General features: G+C 39.3%; 1 protein-coding gene across 6 annotated transcripts in view; it reads right to left on the reverse strand.

The window, feature by feature from the left end:
- nbeal1 (neurobeachin-like 1) overlaps nt 1-15,115 on the reverse strand; it is a 56,261-nt gene extending 41,146 nt beyond the window's left edge. For all 6 annotated transcript variants that reach the window (XM_056241588.1, XM_056241586.1, XM_056241585.1 and 3 more), the window contains exons 1-4: nt 15,008-15,115; nt 5,377-5,468; nt 1,937-2,098; nt 668-749 (exon numbers count right to left, since the gene is read on the reverse strand). In XM_056241588.1, the coding sequence (XP_056097563.1) occupies nt 668-749; nt 1,937-2,098; nt 5,377-5,468; nt 15,008-15,058 (387 nt within the window). In that variant the 5' untranslated portion in view covers nt 15,059-15,115. The remainder of the gene's footprint in view (nt 1-667; nt 750-1,936; nt 2,099-5,376; nt 5,469-15,007) is intronic.
- Between the last annotated feature and the right edge of the window lie 2,953 nt (nt 15,116-18,068).

Consider the following 18,068-nt stretch of genomic DNA (forward strand, 5'->3'; position numbering starts at 1 on the left):
AGAGAAATGTAAGAGAAAAAGAAGAGAACAGGTAAAGGGCAAAAAAGAGTCGAGGAAAGTGGAGAGGAAACAGAAAGAACAAATAAAGAAGAAATGAGGAAAATAAATGAGGAAGAGGAAAGGGAAGAAGAAAAAGAGGAAAAAAAGATCAAAGAAAAGGTAAAGGGAAAGAGAGAAGAAGGAAGAAGAAAAGGCAGACGGAGAAGAAGAGAAAATGAGAGAAAAATAAAAGAGGAAAATAAAAAGGAAAGGAAGAGAAAGATGAACAGGAAACAGAGGAGGAGAGAAATGTAAGAGAAAATGAAAAGAAGAGGACAGGAAAAGGGCAAAAAAAGAGTAGAGGGAAAGGAGGAAGAGGAAACAAAAAATGGCAAAAAAATAAGAAATAAGGAAAGAAATGAGGAAGAGGAAAGGGGAAGAAAAAGGAAAGGATAGGAAAAGGATGAAAAAACAGGAGAGGAAATGGAAGAGGAAATGACAAAAAAGGAAAGGAAAAGGAAAAGGAAAGGGAAAAAGGAAGAAAAGGCAAAAAAAAAAAAGAGGATGTGGGAGAGGAAGAGGTAAACACACAAAACAATTTGACCACCATCAAATAATGGTCACAGTACGAAAAAGGAAATGGAAGAATGTATATACAGAAAGCTTGGTTTTAGAGGGAGTGTCAGACCTGTTGTATGTAAAGCGTCGTCATGGTGATGATGTGGTTTATGTAGGAACAGGAGCCGATCTCTTCCACATTTGACAGGTTCCTGTCAAACAGATCACACAGCTGTCAGTGAGGAGAAACTGTGTGTGTGTGTGTGTGTGTGTGTGTGTGTGTGTGTGTGTGTGTGTGTGTGTGTGTGTGTGTGTGTGTGTGTGTGTGTGTGTGTGTGTGTGTGTGTGTGTGTGTGTGTGTGTGTGTGTGTGTGTGTGTGTGTGTGTGTGTGTGTGTGTGTAGCCGTATTGGATAGACTGCCTGTATGACAGGACCATTAGTTCTAGCTGTCGGAGAGATTCCCCTGCCACCCCTATGATCATACATCACAAACGTGTGTGTGTGTGTTACAGAGTGGACGTGCATGTTAAATGTTTACTGAAGAAGATAAATTTGCCCCAGGAGCAACACTATCTTTCATAAGTTTAGGGTCGGTAAGATTGCCTAATGTTTTTGAAAGAAGTCTCTTCTGCTCACCAAGGCTGCATTTATTTGATCAAAAATACAGTAAAATTGTGAAATATTATTACAATTTTAAATACCCGTTTTCTATTTGAATATAATGTAAAATGTAATTTATTCCTGTGATCAAAGCTGAATTTCCAGCATCATTACTCCAGTCTTCAGCGTCACATAATCCTTCCGAAATCACTGTAATATGATGATTTGCTGCTCAAGAAACATTTCTGATTATTATTAATGTTAAAAACAGCTGTGCTGCATCATATTTTTGTGGAAATTGATACATTCTATTTCTTTGCTAAATTGGAAGTTCAAAAGAACAGCATTTCTTTGAAATAGAAATATTTTATAACACTATAAATGACTGCTGTCACTTGCTGAATAATAGTATTCTTTTTTTTTAAGTCTATGGGATGTCCATAAAAAGGTGTGTGTGTGTGTGTGTGTGTACAAATGAGCAGCAGCTGCCATTCGAGCAATCGCACTGTCAGACCCTAAAAAAGGCTGGAGATGTCGCTGAAAGTGGAAACCACACATGAACCTTCAGCAGCAGGTGCTCGGAGAACTCATGAAACATTCAGCAGGACCCCGAGTGTCCAGTTTCTGTTTCACTGAGATTCAAAGCACTGCATAATTGCATAAGAGACTGTTAAAATAGCTTTATCTTTAGTTAGTTTGCCTTTCTAACCGAAATACCGATCTGTTTCTGTATTAGTTGTTTTCTTAGTCATCCAGTTCCTTCCCATCAGGCCACTGGTGTGAGTCTCAGAGTCTGACCTGCAGATGACGATGAGGAACTTGAGGAGCAGGAGGGCTAATGTCTGCTGTTCGGGCTCCAGTCCCTCGGACGCTTTCTGCACACACTGGAGCAGCTGCAGACGCAACACCTGCAGGATGTTATCAGGGAGCAGCGTCATGACGGGGGGCGTCTCCTCCAACCTGCAGAACCAGTATAAATGCACAACCATTATTAAACGCTCTATATGGTTTTAGTATGGTGCTTAAGGCCCCGTTTACACACTGTAAAAAAAAATATGCCTCTCCAACATAAACATTTCTAGTGACCCGTTGCACCTAAAATTTGTAGTTGGCCCAATTTAAGTTGCGGAAACCAACTTTTTGTGTTGTGCTGATACCCCTGCATGTAGACTGAACTTGAAATAGAATGTTGTGTCAATTAAATATTTTCTGTTGACTAAACATATTTTGTTGGGTTCGGCCATCTAAAGTTAAGTTTTCTAAACTACATCCAATAAGTTCAGCCAACTAAAGTGGTGTTTTGAAAATCAAATTTCTAAGCCACCATTATGGTGATCAGTGTTTGCTTTAGTTGGGCTCTTGACCCTTATATTATTAACTTTAGATTTTGTTTGGCTGATGTATCTGAGTTATAACTGCCAGATGAACAAAGAAAAAAGTGATCTGATGGTGTTGGTTATATTATGACAGTCATCATTTGAACTTTATGATTTTGATTTATGTTGTTGGTTACAGCATAACTGTGATTCTGAATAAATATCCAGAATTTTAGCTATAATAAAAAGGATTTCTTAAAAGTTGTTCCTAAAAAAAAAAAAATCTTTCTTATAGGCACTCACAGACTTCAAGATTCAGTCTATGCATCTCAACAATGGTGACAAGCAGAATATTCAATTAGGAAAAGTAAATTACATAGAAAATTCATAATTTATTCATATCGCAATGCATGCTGGGAGCCATTAATGAGTTGTGATTGGAGGCAGCCACTGCAACATGCTTTATTATTGTCACCATTGTTGAGATTCACAGGCTGATTATTGATGTCAGTGTGTCAAAAAAAAAAAAAAATTCAAAGTGTTTTGATCAGAAAAACTTTTAAGAAATATTTTGGACTATACTGAAAATGCTGAAAATCATTTGATATAGAATCACTAAAAAACTCTCAAGTGATGATTATGTCACCATCAGAATCATCTATTTCTTTGATCATCTGGCAGTTATAACTCAGATACAACTGCCAAACAAAATCTAATGTTAACAGTTTAAGGGTCACAAGCCCAACTAAAGTCACTGATCACCATAATGGTGACTTAGAAATTCGATTTTCAAAACACCACTTTAGTTGGCTGAACTTATTGGATGTAGTTTAGAAAACTTAACTTTAGTTGGCCGAACCCAACAAGCCATGTTTAGTCAACAGAAAATATTTAATTGACACAACATTCTATTTCAAGTTCAGTCTACATGCAGGGGTAGTCAGCACAACACAAAAAGTTGGTTTCCGCAACTTAAATTGGGCCAACTAAAAATTTTAGGTGCAACGGGTCACTACAAATATTTATGTTGGAGAGGCATCTTTTTTTTTACAGTGCACCTGGTATTAAGATGCGTTTTGGATCAAGTGGACGACACAAAATACAGGTGTAAATGGGGTCTAAAATGTTTTGAGCTCGTCCACTTTCCACCACTTCCAGAGGGAGTCAAAAACACAATGTGTTCAAACAGCCACAAAAGACCGTCTACTCTCCGTCCACTGAAGTAATGCGTGAACATTATAGGAAGAGCTCTAGCCAGACGGGATTTAACTTTGTCGGCTGAAGACCCAAGTTTGGTTTGAAGATGAAAAATGTACCAAGCACAATGTTCTCTCACCATTCCTGATTTCTAACACACACTCGAAACGAAAGTCTCCAGTCACGTTCATAACAGGATTTCTGCAGGTATCTTCAAATTAAATGTAATGCCTTTTAATGCATATTTAATGCCTTTTTTATTTTTAATGCCATACATGATCCATGCCTAACCACAGACATTATATATTTGTGCTGTCAATCGATTAAAAAACTAAACGCTATTAATCACATTTTCTCTGTGATTAATCGAGGTTAATGATTTTTAATGCCCCGCGGAAACCCTGCATAAGTAAATTGTGTGAGCTTATTTTGTCCATTAGATCTGAAAAAAACATACATTTACCAGCCCATAGAAACAACTTTCACTCTTTTCACAAATTTTGCAATTAAATGCTAATAAACAGCAAGTAACAAATTGAATTAAACGTGACATTTTGAAGAAGAAAGACTGAAATAGTATTTTCTTGTAAAACATGGTCTATTAATTTACACCTTTGATAAACTATTTTTTTACAGTGTAGCTGCATGGAAAATAAAGACCAGCATATTGGTTTTGAATAAGCAATTGATGACAGAACAGTCATTTTTGAGCAGACTACTTCTTTATAGCAGCTCTGGGATTTGTAATTCTGCAATCGTGACTGTAAAAGCAAGTACTGCACTATAGGAGCGTGTTCTTCCAGCAGAAGACAGAGAGAGAGAGAGAGAGAGAGAGAGAGAGAGAGAGAGAGAGAGAGAGAGAGAGAACTGTACAGTAATAAAGCAGATCTGTGCGAGAGCAGCACAGCTGTGAAGGAGAGAGAGCGCTGAGACAAATAAACCCATTACAATCCAATGTCTCTCTCTCTCTCTGTCTGTCGGTTCCTGGCTCTCCTCTCGCTCTGCATTACGTAATGTCATCTGACAGTCTAAGCACCTCATGATCACATGACCACAGCTGGGAGAGCCAGAGTGATTTTCTCATGCCACACTCTGCACTACCGCCACATAAATCCTTCAACACTCTCCCTCTTTCTCTCTCTCCTTCTGTCCTTCTGTAAATCTCTTATCCCCCCACCCTTTATCTAGTTCCCCGCTCTTATTTTTTCCATGCATTCATGTGCACACACACTAACACACACACACACACACAAAGACTGGGCTGGCTGAATTCTCTGTATTGCCTCTCACTTGCATCAGAACAGGACCATGATGGCAGGGCGTCTGTTAACTACGGGTCATTATCCACAGACAGACACACATGGCTACAGCCGCCATATTAGGCGTTATGATTTCTCTCATTCATACATGTACCAGAGGACCATCTCTGCCCTATACAGTCTTTGCTTCTGCACAGTTTCAGGAAAATCCAAGTGATTCAGGATGCAAAACTACACATTTTCAAAACTGAGTAGTCACTGGACTGCCTGAATAAGGTGGAACGGACTTGATGCAAACAGTCACAAATCTGGATATGCAAGACTCTGGCCCTTATTTTAGTTTAGAAAAAGCTGACAATTGGTGACAAGGGCCTGTGAACAAATAACCCCATTCCTGATCTGTCTTCATGAGGTTTAAGTGCCTCAGACTGATGGATGAACGTAGCTGGACTGCAGTAAAGTCTACCTGGTTGGGGGTTTCTCGAAATCCACATCCACGCATCTCTCATAGGAGCCGATGAAGATTTCCAACCAGAGTTTCAGATAGTCCGGGTCCTTCTACAGGTTTCAGAAAACAACAGAGAGCGAAAAATGAATAAGTTAATCAGGGAAAGAATTATTCATTGAAATACAATACATTTATTCATTTGGCAGATGTAGCTTTTATCCAAAGTTACTTGCATTGTATTCAGGTATAGCCTACATTTTATAAGTTCATGCATTCCCTGGGAATCAAACCCTTGACCTTGACATTGACTAACAGGAATGCATTTAGTTATCAACAACAGTTATCTAAGGTGTGTCCAAATGTTTGAGGTTAGTAGGTGGATAATATCAGGTGCAACACGAGATACCTGACGAATAACAAACTGGCCTGACCGCATTTCAACAGGGACTGTCAACCTGGAACACATTCCTGCATTCCAGAAAACAGAGTAGTTTGACCTACAACAACGCTCCTTAGAAATGTCCACATACAAACCCTTTCACCCAGTTCAGAATTGAATCTCGATCAACAGCCGACGGCAATCTAATGAATTTATGGAACACGTCACGCTCTAATTAATTGATGTGGCCGGAGTGTATCGCGACTCAATGTGGCCGTTTGTGAGGTCAATGCTTCAGCTGTGTTACACTCAGACATCCAGAACAGGAAATCATGCTCAAAAATTCCTCTCGTGAGATCATCAGGACAGCTATGCAACTCCATGCCAAAAAACAACTCGCAATAGCTGACCAATAAGACGCATGGACAAGACAGCAGAAAAAAAGTCCGTTTTTGACTCTTCAAAACACAAAAAGTGAGAATATGAGAAAAGAAAGAATGCAAAAGAAAAGCCTCATTCATTTGGGATCCAGAGGCAAGACACAGATGTCTGGATGTGGCCGAAGAAGGTGCACACCCTGTTTATTTAGAGCTCGTGCCACAGAACGGACACTGCCTTGCTCCTGATGCCCTTTCCAGCTGAAGGGTGTGGGGCGATTCAGTCACATTCTCCTACTCATGCATGTCAAGTTCCCATTTAAAGGGCTTTTTCTTCCTAAGGCACTAAACATTAACTCGAAGTAGACTTTTATGCTGTATTGCACGCCCTGGGGGAAACTATTTTGTTGTAACTTGTTGTAAAATGAGTCCTGCATGGTAAGATTGTTACTTGATTTGTTTGATCTTGTAAAATGAGTGTGTAGATTATAGTTTAAAGCCGGCATGAAACAGAAGTTGTGAATAATATTAATCTTTTCTTCCCTATTGACGTATATCCGAGTGCACGGCTTCTTACTAGAACAAATGTAGGGCAGGGCTTGATTTTGTCTGTGAGGAATTGATATTGCTATTGGTCGACCTCATGAGAGTGAAAGGTTGTCCCGCCCTCATTATCAGAGTTATTATTTTGATTATAGATTACAAGGCACATGAATAAAAAATAAATAATGATGTGCATGGATAAATATAAATATAATAAACAATTCAATACTCCATAAAAAAAATAAGAATTGTCAATTTTGATAAATGACTACTTAGTACTAACAGTCTCATCCCTAAGGCTTCTTTCAGAAATGGTTATTTATTCATGGCCTCTGGCAAAGAGACTGGGGAATCCAAACCCTCACTAATGCCAGGCATATGACCTACAGCCACAACACTGAGCTCACTTTAATCACATGGGCTGAACATCCTGTCCATTTGACATGCCATAATAATGTGACTTCTAGCAGGATATTCTCTCTCCTGTAAACATTTCTATATCTGTTATCCTCTCTTTCAAGAAATTACATGCTCAAGCTTGAGATGTTGTACATTTCCACAGAAAATAACGCTGCCTCACCCCTCAATTTGTAAAAACATGCATTTACAAGCCTAGCAAACTACTAAGCAAAGGTTTAAACCTCTCAAACCTGACTCGCTGTCTACAGGCAGCAGCCTCCTTAAAGGCATTGTTGTGTTAGCATTGATGCTAAGCTAACAAGAAGATACTCAGAGTGCAGCAGAGTCTAAAGTAATGAGTTCGGGTTCCATCGTCAATTAGTTTTTTTTAAATATGTTTTTGGTATTAAATGTCTGAAATATGGTTTGTTTGTAGTTATCACAAGCTCAGTCTCTTTTCATGTTTTATCCTACAACATTAAATACATTCAGTAATACTTTTCGTGAAGCTTTTACTTGCCTTAAAAAAATGGTTGCTAATGCTAACAAGTGGCTAAATGGGACTACAGAGGTTGTCTGGAAAATGAAACATCATCAGGCTAGCAGTTAAACTCATCTAATTTACAGCCTTGTTTTGTTTATGATTGCTCTCTTGCTACTTATTTTCACTCAAACTTTCCAACATGCATTTTGAATAAAAACTGAAAGAGTTTTCGTAAGCTTACGGTGATATTGACATTGTGTAAGAAAAAGGTGTAAGAAATAAGAAATTTGTTGGTTACAGAGCAGATTTTGTTTGTTTTTTTTGGCAAGGGAACCAGGATAATGCTCTTCAAATTATGGGCTGGCCCACAAAATGACGCCATCTCTGCCAAACTCTAACATACACAAAAATGCAATAAAAATTATTCCTTTTATTATAATATAAAACCGTATCTTTTTATTGATCTGGTTACATTGTATTCTGGGGTTGGTTTCCCCATGAAGGATGCATATTGCCTTCGTATTTGGGAGAAACAAGATAGCACAATTATGATGCCTTATGTCGGGGATGTGCTAATATGATGCCTTAAAATGATGCTAATATAATGTGCTAATAAAATGCTGTAAGGGGGGCAGCTCAATTCAGGTTTTGGAACAAAGCTACTACTTCATATAACACCTACACATCAACCTCCATGCTTTAGCAAGAGACCTGAGCAATAACCATTTCTGCTTATGCAAACTTAGGCTAGGCCTATATCCTTCAACTCATGCCATCACCAGCTAAAAAAGTAAATTCACAGGAATTACATTGATATTAATGCATGCATAACTTGCATAAAATGCACAATAATGTTTTTTAAACTCTAAAAGATGAGAAATTATTTTCTGAATCAATTCTTTTAAATCCTATCTGACTTGGTCACTTGAACAGACATCTCTACGTTTCTTCTTTCTCATCTAATATCTTTCATGTTCATTTCAGTAGTCAAATAATCTTTCACAACGGGAACTCGAGTTCCTGTGAGGATCGTATAAGGATTGTTACCATGGTGAGGAAAGAGGGTATTTTGAGTGAGACGGCACAGCATTTTCCAGTCTCTCTCTCTCTCTCTCTCTCTCTCTCTCTCTCTCTCTCTCTCTCTCGAACACGTTTTCCTCTTTCTCACCCCACTATCTCGGTTTTCTTACTTTTCTCTCAGACTTAATTTTGTATCTCGCTGTCCTTATCTCCTCTCCCTCTCTCTTGCCGTGCGTGTGTGTGTGTGTGTGTGTGTGTGTGTGTGTGTGTGCTGCAGTGCCCTCTGAACCTGCAAACCAGACAAGATGGCGAAAGGATAACATGGCAAAAGAAAGCAGCCAAGATGATTTATGGAGCTCCTGATCTACATGAGGATTCACTTCATCAACGTCTGCTTTATGAGCAACGGCACAGGTGTGTAGAAGTTCTGCCCTGATCTCAGAGAGGTTAGACAACAACTGGGAGAGAGTTGGAAGAGAATCATAATTGTGCCTCTTTAAATAGGACTAATGGGTGAGTATTGTACGAGTGTGTACGTGTATAAATAGCGCACTGCCCTGTAAAAGCCGTTTATAGCCATCACTGAAGGACAAGCCCTGATAATCACTGGTCTTAACTGGGTCAAAGGTCAGCACACAAGTAGCTCCGTCCCATTCACACAAGACTGCTGCTGTCACACTGTGTGTTCAGTGATTCTGTGCAGTCTATCATTATCTCGAGGGGCGTGTGTGTGTGTGTGTGTGTGTGGGATCACGACTGTAACCAGGAAACACAAAGACCAGCTTCTATTAAACTGCTCAAGTAAACAGACCACATGAAAAGAGACTTTTATAATGCATGCTTCATTCAGTTTCAGTCCGTCCGGTTCCTTCTTCAATTGTTTTCAACTCTGTCTCATTCACTCATCACTGTCTCATTCACTCATCACTCTCATTCACTCATCACGCCATGTCGACATTTGTCCATCTGGCATTCTTGTCATTCAGGCAGAAGAGGCAAAATCACATGAAACCACCAACACTGATCATGGAGACTAGTGTTGTCGCGATACTAGAATTTCTAACTTCGATACGATACCTTGAAAAATATCGATATTCGATACTATTTTCGATACCACGGAGAAAAAACTGCCACAATATTAAGGGGGTATTTTTTTTATTTAAAGCTAAATATAACAAGTCTAGAACATGACAATGAGGTATATTTTACATGAACAAAAATGTCCAGAGTTCTATTTGTTTATATTTTTTAATTGGACCAGAGCTAACATGATGTATTTTTATTACCTACTGTTATCAAAGATTAAAATATACTATAAAAAAAAAGCACTTAACAGTATCAAATTGGAGGATAGAGAGTCCGTAATGTATAATAATAAGATTAAACATTCAATTTTCAGTTAAAGGCATGTCATTATTGAATTCAGAGATGCCATTGTCTAGCTGTTTAGTTTAATTAATATCTGTGTAATCAAATTAATGATAATCGCTAATGAAGGAAAATTGCAGAATTAAATAATAAGTTTTGAATAAAGTTAAATAGGCACCAGTTAATTTACATTTGACCACAGTTACAATATTTACTTGTCTAAGAGTTACTCAGTCAGATTATGTTAACTTTAAGAATTAAAACGAGACAACACAGACTCTTATCAACAACAATAGGCCATCTTGGTTAATGTTTCAGAAAAGCTCAAATGAGAAGAGTTACAGTGTTTCCTTGAGGATTTTTTTAGCAGTGGGGGCAGGTCTGTCCAAACAACAAACACCCCTGATGCTGAGCATCTGCTGCTAAATAGTAGCCTACCCCTGGAGCCTGTTCCTTAAGTCTGTTTTCACCTATACAATAATTTTAAAAAATGAGTTATGTGAGGGATTATTGATATATGTTGGGTGCCCGCAGCCCGCTCGCGTGTCCGCGCTATTCTCCGACATGCCCGCTCGCGCTGTGTAGCGCGTGTCCACGCTATTCTCCGACTCCGACATGCCCGCTCGCGGTGTGTAGCGCGTGTCCACGCTATTCTCCGACTCCGACATGCCCGCTCGCGGTGTGTAGCTCGTGTCCACGCTATTCTCCGACTCCGACATGCCCGCTCGCGGTGTGTTTTTTACGCGTGTCCGCGCTATTCTCCGACATGCCCGCTCGCGGTGTTCTTTATCAAAGAAAGCCGTTCGCGGGGGCGCCGCCCTCGCCATCTTTCCATTCACTTCTGCTATTTAACCAGAGCGAATGAGACGAGTGCGTCACGTGTGGTGTTTGTCAACGCGCCTTTTGAGAGAGAAGTGAAAGTGACTGCTCGGCTAGTATCGATACTTCGGGAAATTAGTATTGGTACCGTTCAGATATTTCAGGATCGATATTTATCGAAATATCGATATTTTTGACAACACTAATGGAGACTAACCCAATTTGGACAATAATTGTTTTTATGGGGTTGTAATGCCATTTTATTATTTACAGGCTGACAATTTTATTACTGTCTGAAATGGAAACAGTGTTTTTCCTTCTCCCACAACCCAAGAGAAAATAACCTGATCCAAATGACCTGCTGGTTTCTGACAGACTCGATTGAATTGAATTCCTGTCTGATCCTCCAGTATAAGTTCGTTTTCATCAGTACTTGGTGAGATTATTGATTTCCTCTGTGGCTATGTATGTTCTCTATGTTTTGTGAACAGATGAAACAGAACATAAAGAGGCCGAGCAGGTTGGGCTCCAAACACATGTCCCAGAATGCACAGCAAAAGCCGCCGTATTAATGTCTTTCAACATGCATAAATGTAAATCTGACAGACATATTAAGTTATCATTAGGCTGCATTAGCGTGCTTAAGAGGAAATGTCACTTCACGCTGCGTTCTGAAGATCACAGGCTGGTTAATGCATGAGAGCAGAAACCATAAACAAAAGCAAAGGTCATTTCTGCAGCAAACAAAGCCACACTGGACTTGTGTCAGCTCATGAGGGAAATCATGTTAAGGACGAGCTGGCGGGTTGAACATCTCACCGTCATCAAGACTGCACAGCTATTTGAGTAAAAACTGAAACAAAACTGTTGTTCACAGAATATTATGGCAGCTTGTGTCTGCCAATAATCATAAATAAATAAATAAATAAATAATTGCAACTTTATCTCACAATTCCGAGTTTATATCACATACCGCGACTTTTTTTCAGAATTACGAGCCAGAACTGCGATATATATAGACTCACAAATGCGAGAAAAAAAGTCTGAATTGCTGACTTTTTTTCTAAGAATTGAGATACTTTTTTGGTTTTGCTCTATCCTCTGTGCTTCGGCGTTCGTCAATACATCATGCGTCGGGTCAGAGGTCACTCGTCATGCGTCGGGTCAGAGGTCACGGGCCGGAAGCCAGTCGTTATATAGTTTATAAAGTTATTAATATGGATATTTTTCCAACAAAAACACATGGCTTTGCTTCAGAAGGCCTTTATTAACCCTGGAGTCGTATGGATTACTTTTATGATGGATGGATGGACTTATTTGCCTTAAAAAACTCAGCTACCATTCACTCCGATTATAAAGCTTGGAAGAGCCGGGATATTATTAAATATAACTCTGATTGTGTTTGGCTGAAAGAAGAAAGTCATATTCACCAAGGATGGCTTTAGGGTGAGTAAATTATGGAATAATTTTCATTTTTGGGTGAACTAACCCTTTAGGGACGAGTGTCGCAAATTAGTCTTCGCTACAATCACTAATAATACTTCCATTGGATGGCTGTTGTTTCAGTTTTATCTATGTATATTGTTTCTGTCCTGTCCCTATTCAAATTTAAACCCTGATTGATCAGAGAAACGTGCACATGGCTTATTCCAGCTTTTTTATCCCTTTTAAACCTAAATCACACGCCCGCTGCCACAACCGAAGGCTAATGTTCAGATTTGGAAATCTTATTTTATGTGACAGGTCATCTGGATAAGTCCTGAGTCCCTGTGGACAGCAGCGGCTCTGAGGGGCTCAGGGTCTAATCACTGTTTTACGCTGACATGACAGACCCACAAGACACTGCTGACAACTGCAGACACTCCTGAGGAAGCTAAATATCCTCTATTGTAGAAACGATAACGCTCTGGAAAATGTGTTATTACATTTGTTCTGGATCATTATTACGGTGTTAAATGTCCTGTAAAGCGACCTAACAGTGTCGCAGTCTGGTGATCACAACAGTCTGAATAACAACAAGGATCTGACAATACGAGCGGGGCGCAAAGTTAAAGAACTGGACTCGCAACACAAAACACAAAGACAAGGAAGTGTGCTATTGTGTTTAACTACTCGCCAAAGATCAGTTTGCAGCTAAACAGTGAGGATATTGTTACAACTGAAATTATAAAAAATCTGCAATTAAAATAAAGCTGAAATAAAGCAAAATATAAATATTAGATGAAACACTTCAACTAAAAAAAAAGATAAGAACATTTGAAGAAACATTGCCTTAGTAAATAATTGAATTAGTTAAAGGTGCTCTATGTAACTTTTCTACTAAAATGAATCCTTTTTTTATTGCCTGTGTGTGAAGGGGTTGTAATCACACATTAAAATGATCCACTTGTCGAGTTTTGCTATTACCTCTGAAGGCCAGTATTCCTATTTCTACGTGAAGTCTCCGGGTCGGATTTACCGCGAAATCAAACGGATGTGACGTGCATGCGCCCTCCCGAGCCTCTCTCCTTATATATACAGTCTATTGTAGACGGTCAGGGAGTTACGTCCGGTTAAAGGCGCACGTTTTTCGGCTTATATCTCAGTCAATCTTTGATCAATATTCCCAAGACTCTAATCGTTCGTAGTGCTGGACGGGGCCTCGAACGAGCCCACCCCCGTCCAACTCGCCCGGCTCCCCGAGTTATAGCCGTTCAAAATCGGGGGTCCCAGCGAACGGCGATCCGGTAGGGGGCATCCCCGAGGCCCACCACTCTAGCGTTCGGGCAAGGGTTCCCCTGGGACCTCCTCCCCCGAATTTGAGCTCTCTGGGTCTTTGCGTTCCAGAGATACGAGCGATTTTCTTCAAAGATCGTGACGTCACCGGCGTCCGCAATTTTGCAGCGCGTCCGATGGTTTTCTGCTAATATCTCAGCGAAAACACCACCAAAAACTATGGAACTTATATGGTTCTTTTCAGCTCGACTAGATGGTCCCAACGAGCTCGGTGCTCGCCGAATCCGTCTAGTATTCGCCGAGATATTTGCGTAATAGACGGTATTGTCTATGAGTTCGAGCACGAGCGCTCTTGTAAAATTTGGTTGCAATCTGAAACATCACCACTAGAGGCCGCTAAAAGTTACATAGAGCACCTTTAAGTTTGAGTTGGAGTACTAAAATTACTAAAACTGATTTTAGTTTAAAAAAATTTAAACTAAACTTAATTTTTTTATAAAAATTATATAATAATATATGAATAATAGTAAAATAACACTCACTGACGCGATATTGCAAACACAAGGGTGAAAAAGTAGATGACGTTATGCACATGCGTGTTACGTGTTCAGTCTATAGTCATAGTTTTTCTTTACAAAGTGACATCGCCAACTACTGGCCTGGCATTAATAACACAGCGGTTTTAGTCGCTTTCGCAGATCAGTGTGTGAACGGAGATTGTTTTGACAACATTGTCGCCTGTACGCAAAAGAAAAACTTTTACATTTATAGTACAGCGTTGTCATGTATATGTACCCTAAGAGGTCTTAGTGACACAATTTCAGAGGACATTCAAATGATCAAGTCCAGTCATTTTCTAAATAGATATAAGGACCTTTAAAGCTAAAATGTGTAGTTTCTGAACCACTAACAAAAAATGGAATTGCAAAACAGATTGCCTGGACACTCCCCCTGAACGCTGCCATTGGTTAGTCAAAAAATTAGCCCCGCCCCCAAACTCAAAGCATTGGTTGAGCCAATGTTGCACAAACAAACAAAGTCACTTTTGGGGGAAACTGCCATATTAAAGGTTTACATATAGTTTTACTATATTAAACAGGGATAAAGTATTAGGCTATATATGATTTGCAAAACAACATATTTTTTCTATAACCCAAGAGAAATGCATCTGGGGTCAACGAGGAAGAATAACCAGAACACAATCCGACACTATGCACTGAATTATTTTGAGTTAAGTCTGATCACATGACATCACACAGGGAGTTGGTCGAATCTCCATCAATAATCAGACGGACTGGACATTCACAACCACCTGAGGTCAATGGATCTCTCCAGAGGGCATTCAGATGTCATGACAAGCGTTCACACACTGTATGGAACACAGTGTCCCAGCCACATGCACTGCGCGAGAAATAAATAAATAAAACAGCGCTTCTTCTTATGTGCAATGGGATTATTTGGTCACGCTTAGTGATGCAATGAACATTTGCATGAGAAATGAAATGCATTAACTCTGTGAAAGTGCATCCACTGCAAGCTGTTTACCTTATTGCAGTACAGCATCCAAACCTCATACAGTCTCTCGGTCGATGCCATTCTGCACTGCAAGCTGTGAGCATGTAGGCAGAAACCTTCCTGATGATGATGATGATGATGATGATGATGATGATGATGTGATCAATATTCCCGAGTCCTCATGGTGTTAACATCCTGGCGAAAGGAGTTTGCCCAAAAACCACATTCGCTCGTGGATCACAAATCCCACCAATGGGTGAATAGTAGTCTGTGTTAATCCAGGGTGACAGATCGTGTCATTTCCTCTGTGCACGGTGAAATCACATCCATCATGTGAACGATACGAATCCCAGATGGCTTGGACTTGTGCGTTTCCGGCACTTTTCCACCGGCAGCTTTCTGATATTCCAAAAACTCCTCTGCTCTTCCAAGCCCTGTCGACAAATAGAGCACACATTAAAACCAGCCCTGTGTTTAGATGCAGCATGAATGCATTGCAATTCCCAAAAGCACATTTGCATGCCACGGATAACAGTGAATTTGCAATGCATGACTCTGAGAGAAGGAAAAAAATATCCCAAAATAAACAAGAGACCCATGACATCATCTCAAGCCAACTCAACATGTTCACAGAGCCAACATTATATCCCTGACTTTGAAAGAGCAAGTCATGTAAACTATATTTTAACTCCAGCATTGACAATATCAGATCATATTATTATTTGTACACTTATTATTTATTTATATATGCCCAAAATATATGCACAAAGTAAAAGAGTTGATCCAGAACTCTGGGTGTTGTTATTGTACATACTAGACCAAAATACTGACTCTAGATTTCGACTCTTTGAGGGTCTCAAAACATTCAACACTTGTGCAATTTTCTAAAGATATGACCAACAGCATATATTTCTTGACTTATATTTAGATATAACTCTTATGAAACCCCCACTAATGTCAAGGCTTGTAATTTTATAAACATTAGTTCATAATAACAAATGGCAACGGGATATTCGATACTAATAAGGTCTCCGCATTAATCCATCAGTTCCCTATGAGTCTGAAACTCACCTGCCTCAACAAAAGCAGCCCGTCGAAACTCCCGAGCCGAAGCTTGTGTTCTGGTTACGAATCCAGGAATGTTGGATGAACCGAAAGCGCCACTGACATTTAAACCCGGTCAGTTTAAACACCCCAAACTGGCTTTTGACTCATTTTGTAACCAGATCAGCCTGACAGACTGGATACATTTGACCAATATCATCGCACTGGATTGCAACGGCTCATTACAAAGCCACCGCACGGGCTCGGGAAGCTTGAAGGTGTGTGTGTGTGTGTGTGTGTGTGCGTGTGCGCGCGCGCGCGCCTGTGTGTGTTTTTCTTCGTAGATGTTTTACGACAGGCCGCACTCCTTTACGTTGCCTATGTGGAGCTCATGTGAGTCGCAAAGGCGTGCCTGAAACTCGCGTTCATTACGTAATCTAATTAATATTCATGACCAAGCTTTTATCAATTCGTCAACTCATTAGCGATCACATGCCTACGTCAGAACGTATTCCCCGTCAGCCAATCAAGTAGGCTCACTGCATGAACATGACCGTGCGTAATTAATATTAATAACTTAGAAGGACAGGTAAGTATGTGAATATGAATGTTATCCTCATATACAATAGCTGATGTTTAACATGTTATTAATGTTTTTATGACGCTATTGAATTCTTGTGTATCTGGTAATTCATTTGTATCTTTCGAAATGTCACATGTAGCCTATATTTTGTTCGAAATAAACTTTTTATAAAAACTTGGGACAGGTAAATTCAGTTCAGGCTCAACAAGGCTCGGCCGTCGCTGTTTTTAAATCTAAAATCCGTGTAATTAAATATATGATTTCTTTGGAACGTTTACGTTATTTTGACAAACACATTACAAGATTAATATGTTAGAAAAATGCAGAGTCTATATATGATATATGAGCGCCCCCTGCTGGTCAAAGAGCGCAAATACAGAAATACTTCACTACAGTTCATCAAATGCAACACGAAAAGCTGGAATTTAAATATTACTTTTGTGAGCTCAAAAATAAAAATCACAAAAATTTGTTTAGGAAATAAGGTCAGTAAGTGATCAAGAACAATTAAAGGAAAATAATGTGATTAGATAACACTTTACAATAAGGTTTTATTGTTAACTACTTTAGTTAACATGACCTAGCAATGAACAATACGTAACAGCACTTGTTATTAACATTAGTAAATGATAATCCCAGCATTTACTAATACAATTTTAAGATTAAAAGTTGTATCTGTTAACATTAATGCAAGCTAACATTAACTTTTTTATTCACTAACATTAACAAAGGTTAATAAATGCTGTTAAAAATACAGTGCATTGCTTTGTTAGTTCATGTTAGGGATTAACTAATTAATAATACATTAACTAATGTTAACATATGAGACCTTATTGTAAAGTGTTACCGATAATTATTTATCTGACATTATTATTTATTTGGCAGGAACTTTAAGTTTAGAATTTCACTGTAAATCTACCGCAATAAGAAAAGGCAAAAATAAAAGAAAAAATGACTGGACACCAAATAGTTAGGAAACAGAGTAAGAATATATTTATCATATGTCTAAATACAGTTGACATAGAAAGAAAAAAAAATCAGTGAATACAATATCAGTCACAGTTAAACCTGCTCAACCCTTTTTGATCATGATTGCGTTCCAGAGCACATGTTGAGGCAGTGTTGACGGCCGTTTGAACAGCACAGCGTTGATGGCTTGGTTTATTTCTTCACAGGATTAAAACATGTGCAGCTTCTTCATAGAGAGCAAGAGGAGGAGGGTTTTGGAAATCTGAACAGAGATACACACAAACACATGTACTGTACACACACCCACACGTTCACGGTCACAGGCTGAGTGGGTGATGTACTAATAACCTACACACACACACACTCAGTACACACACACACATGACATCTGGCTCCCAGCATTCATGGCTCAGATTGATGACCTCACTCATAGGAGCTGGATCAAATCCAGTGATCTGCAGTTAGTTCATGATGTGATTGGCTGCTGTGAACATC

Source organism: Rhinichthys klamathensis, unplaced genomic scaffold (genome assembly GCF_029890125.1).
Source record: "Rhinichthys klamathensis goyatoka isolate OS25496 unplaced genomic scaffold, OSU_Roscu_1.1 h1tg000654l_1, whole genome shotgun sequence".
NCBI classification, from domain to species: Eukaryota; Metazoa; Chordata; class Actinopteri; order Cypriniformes; family Leuciscidae; genus Rhinichthys; species Rhinichthys klamathensis.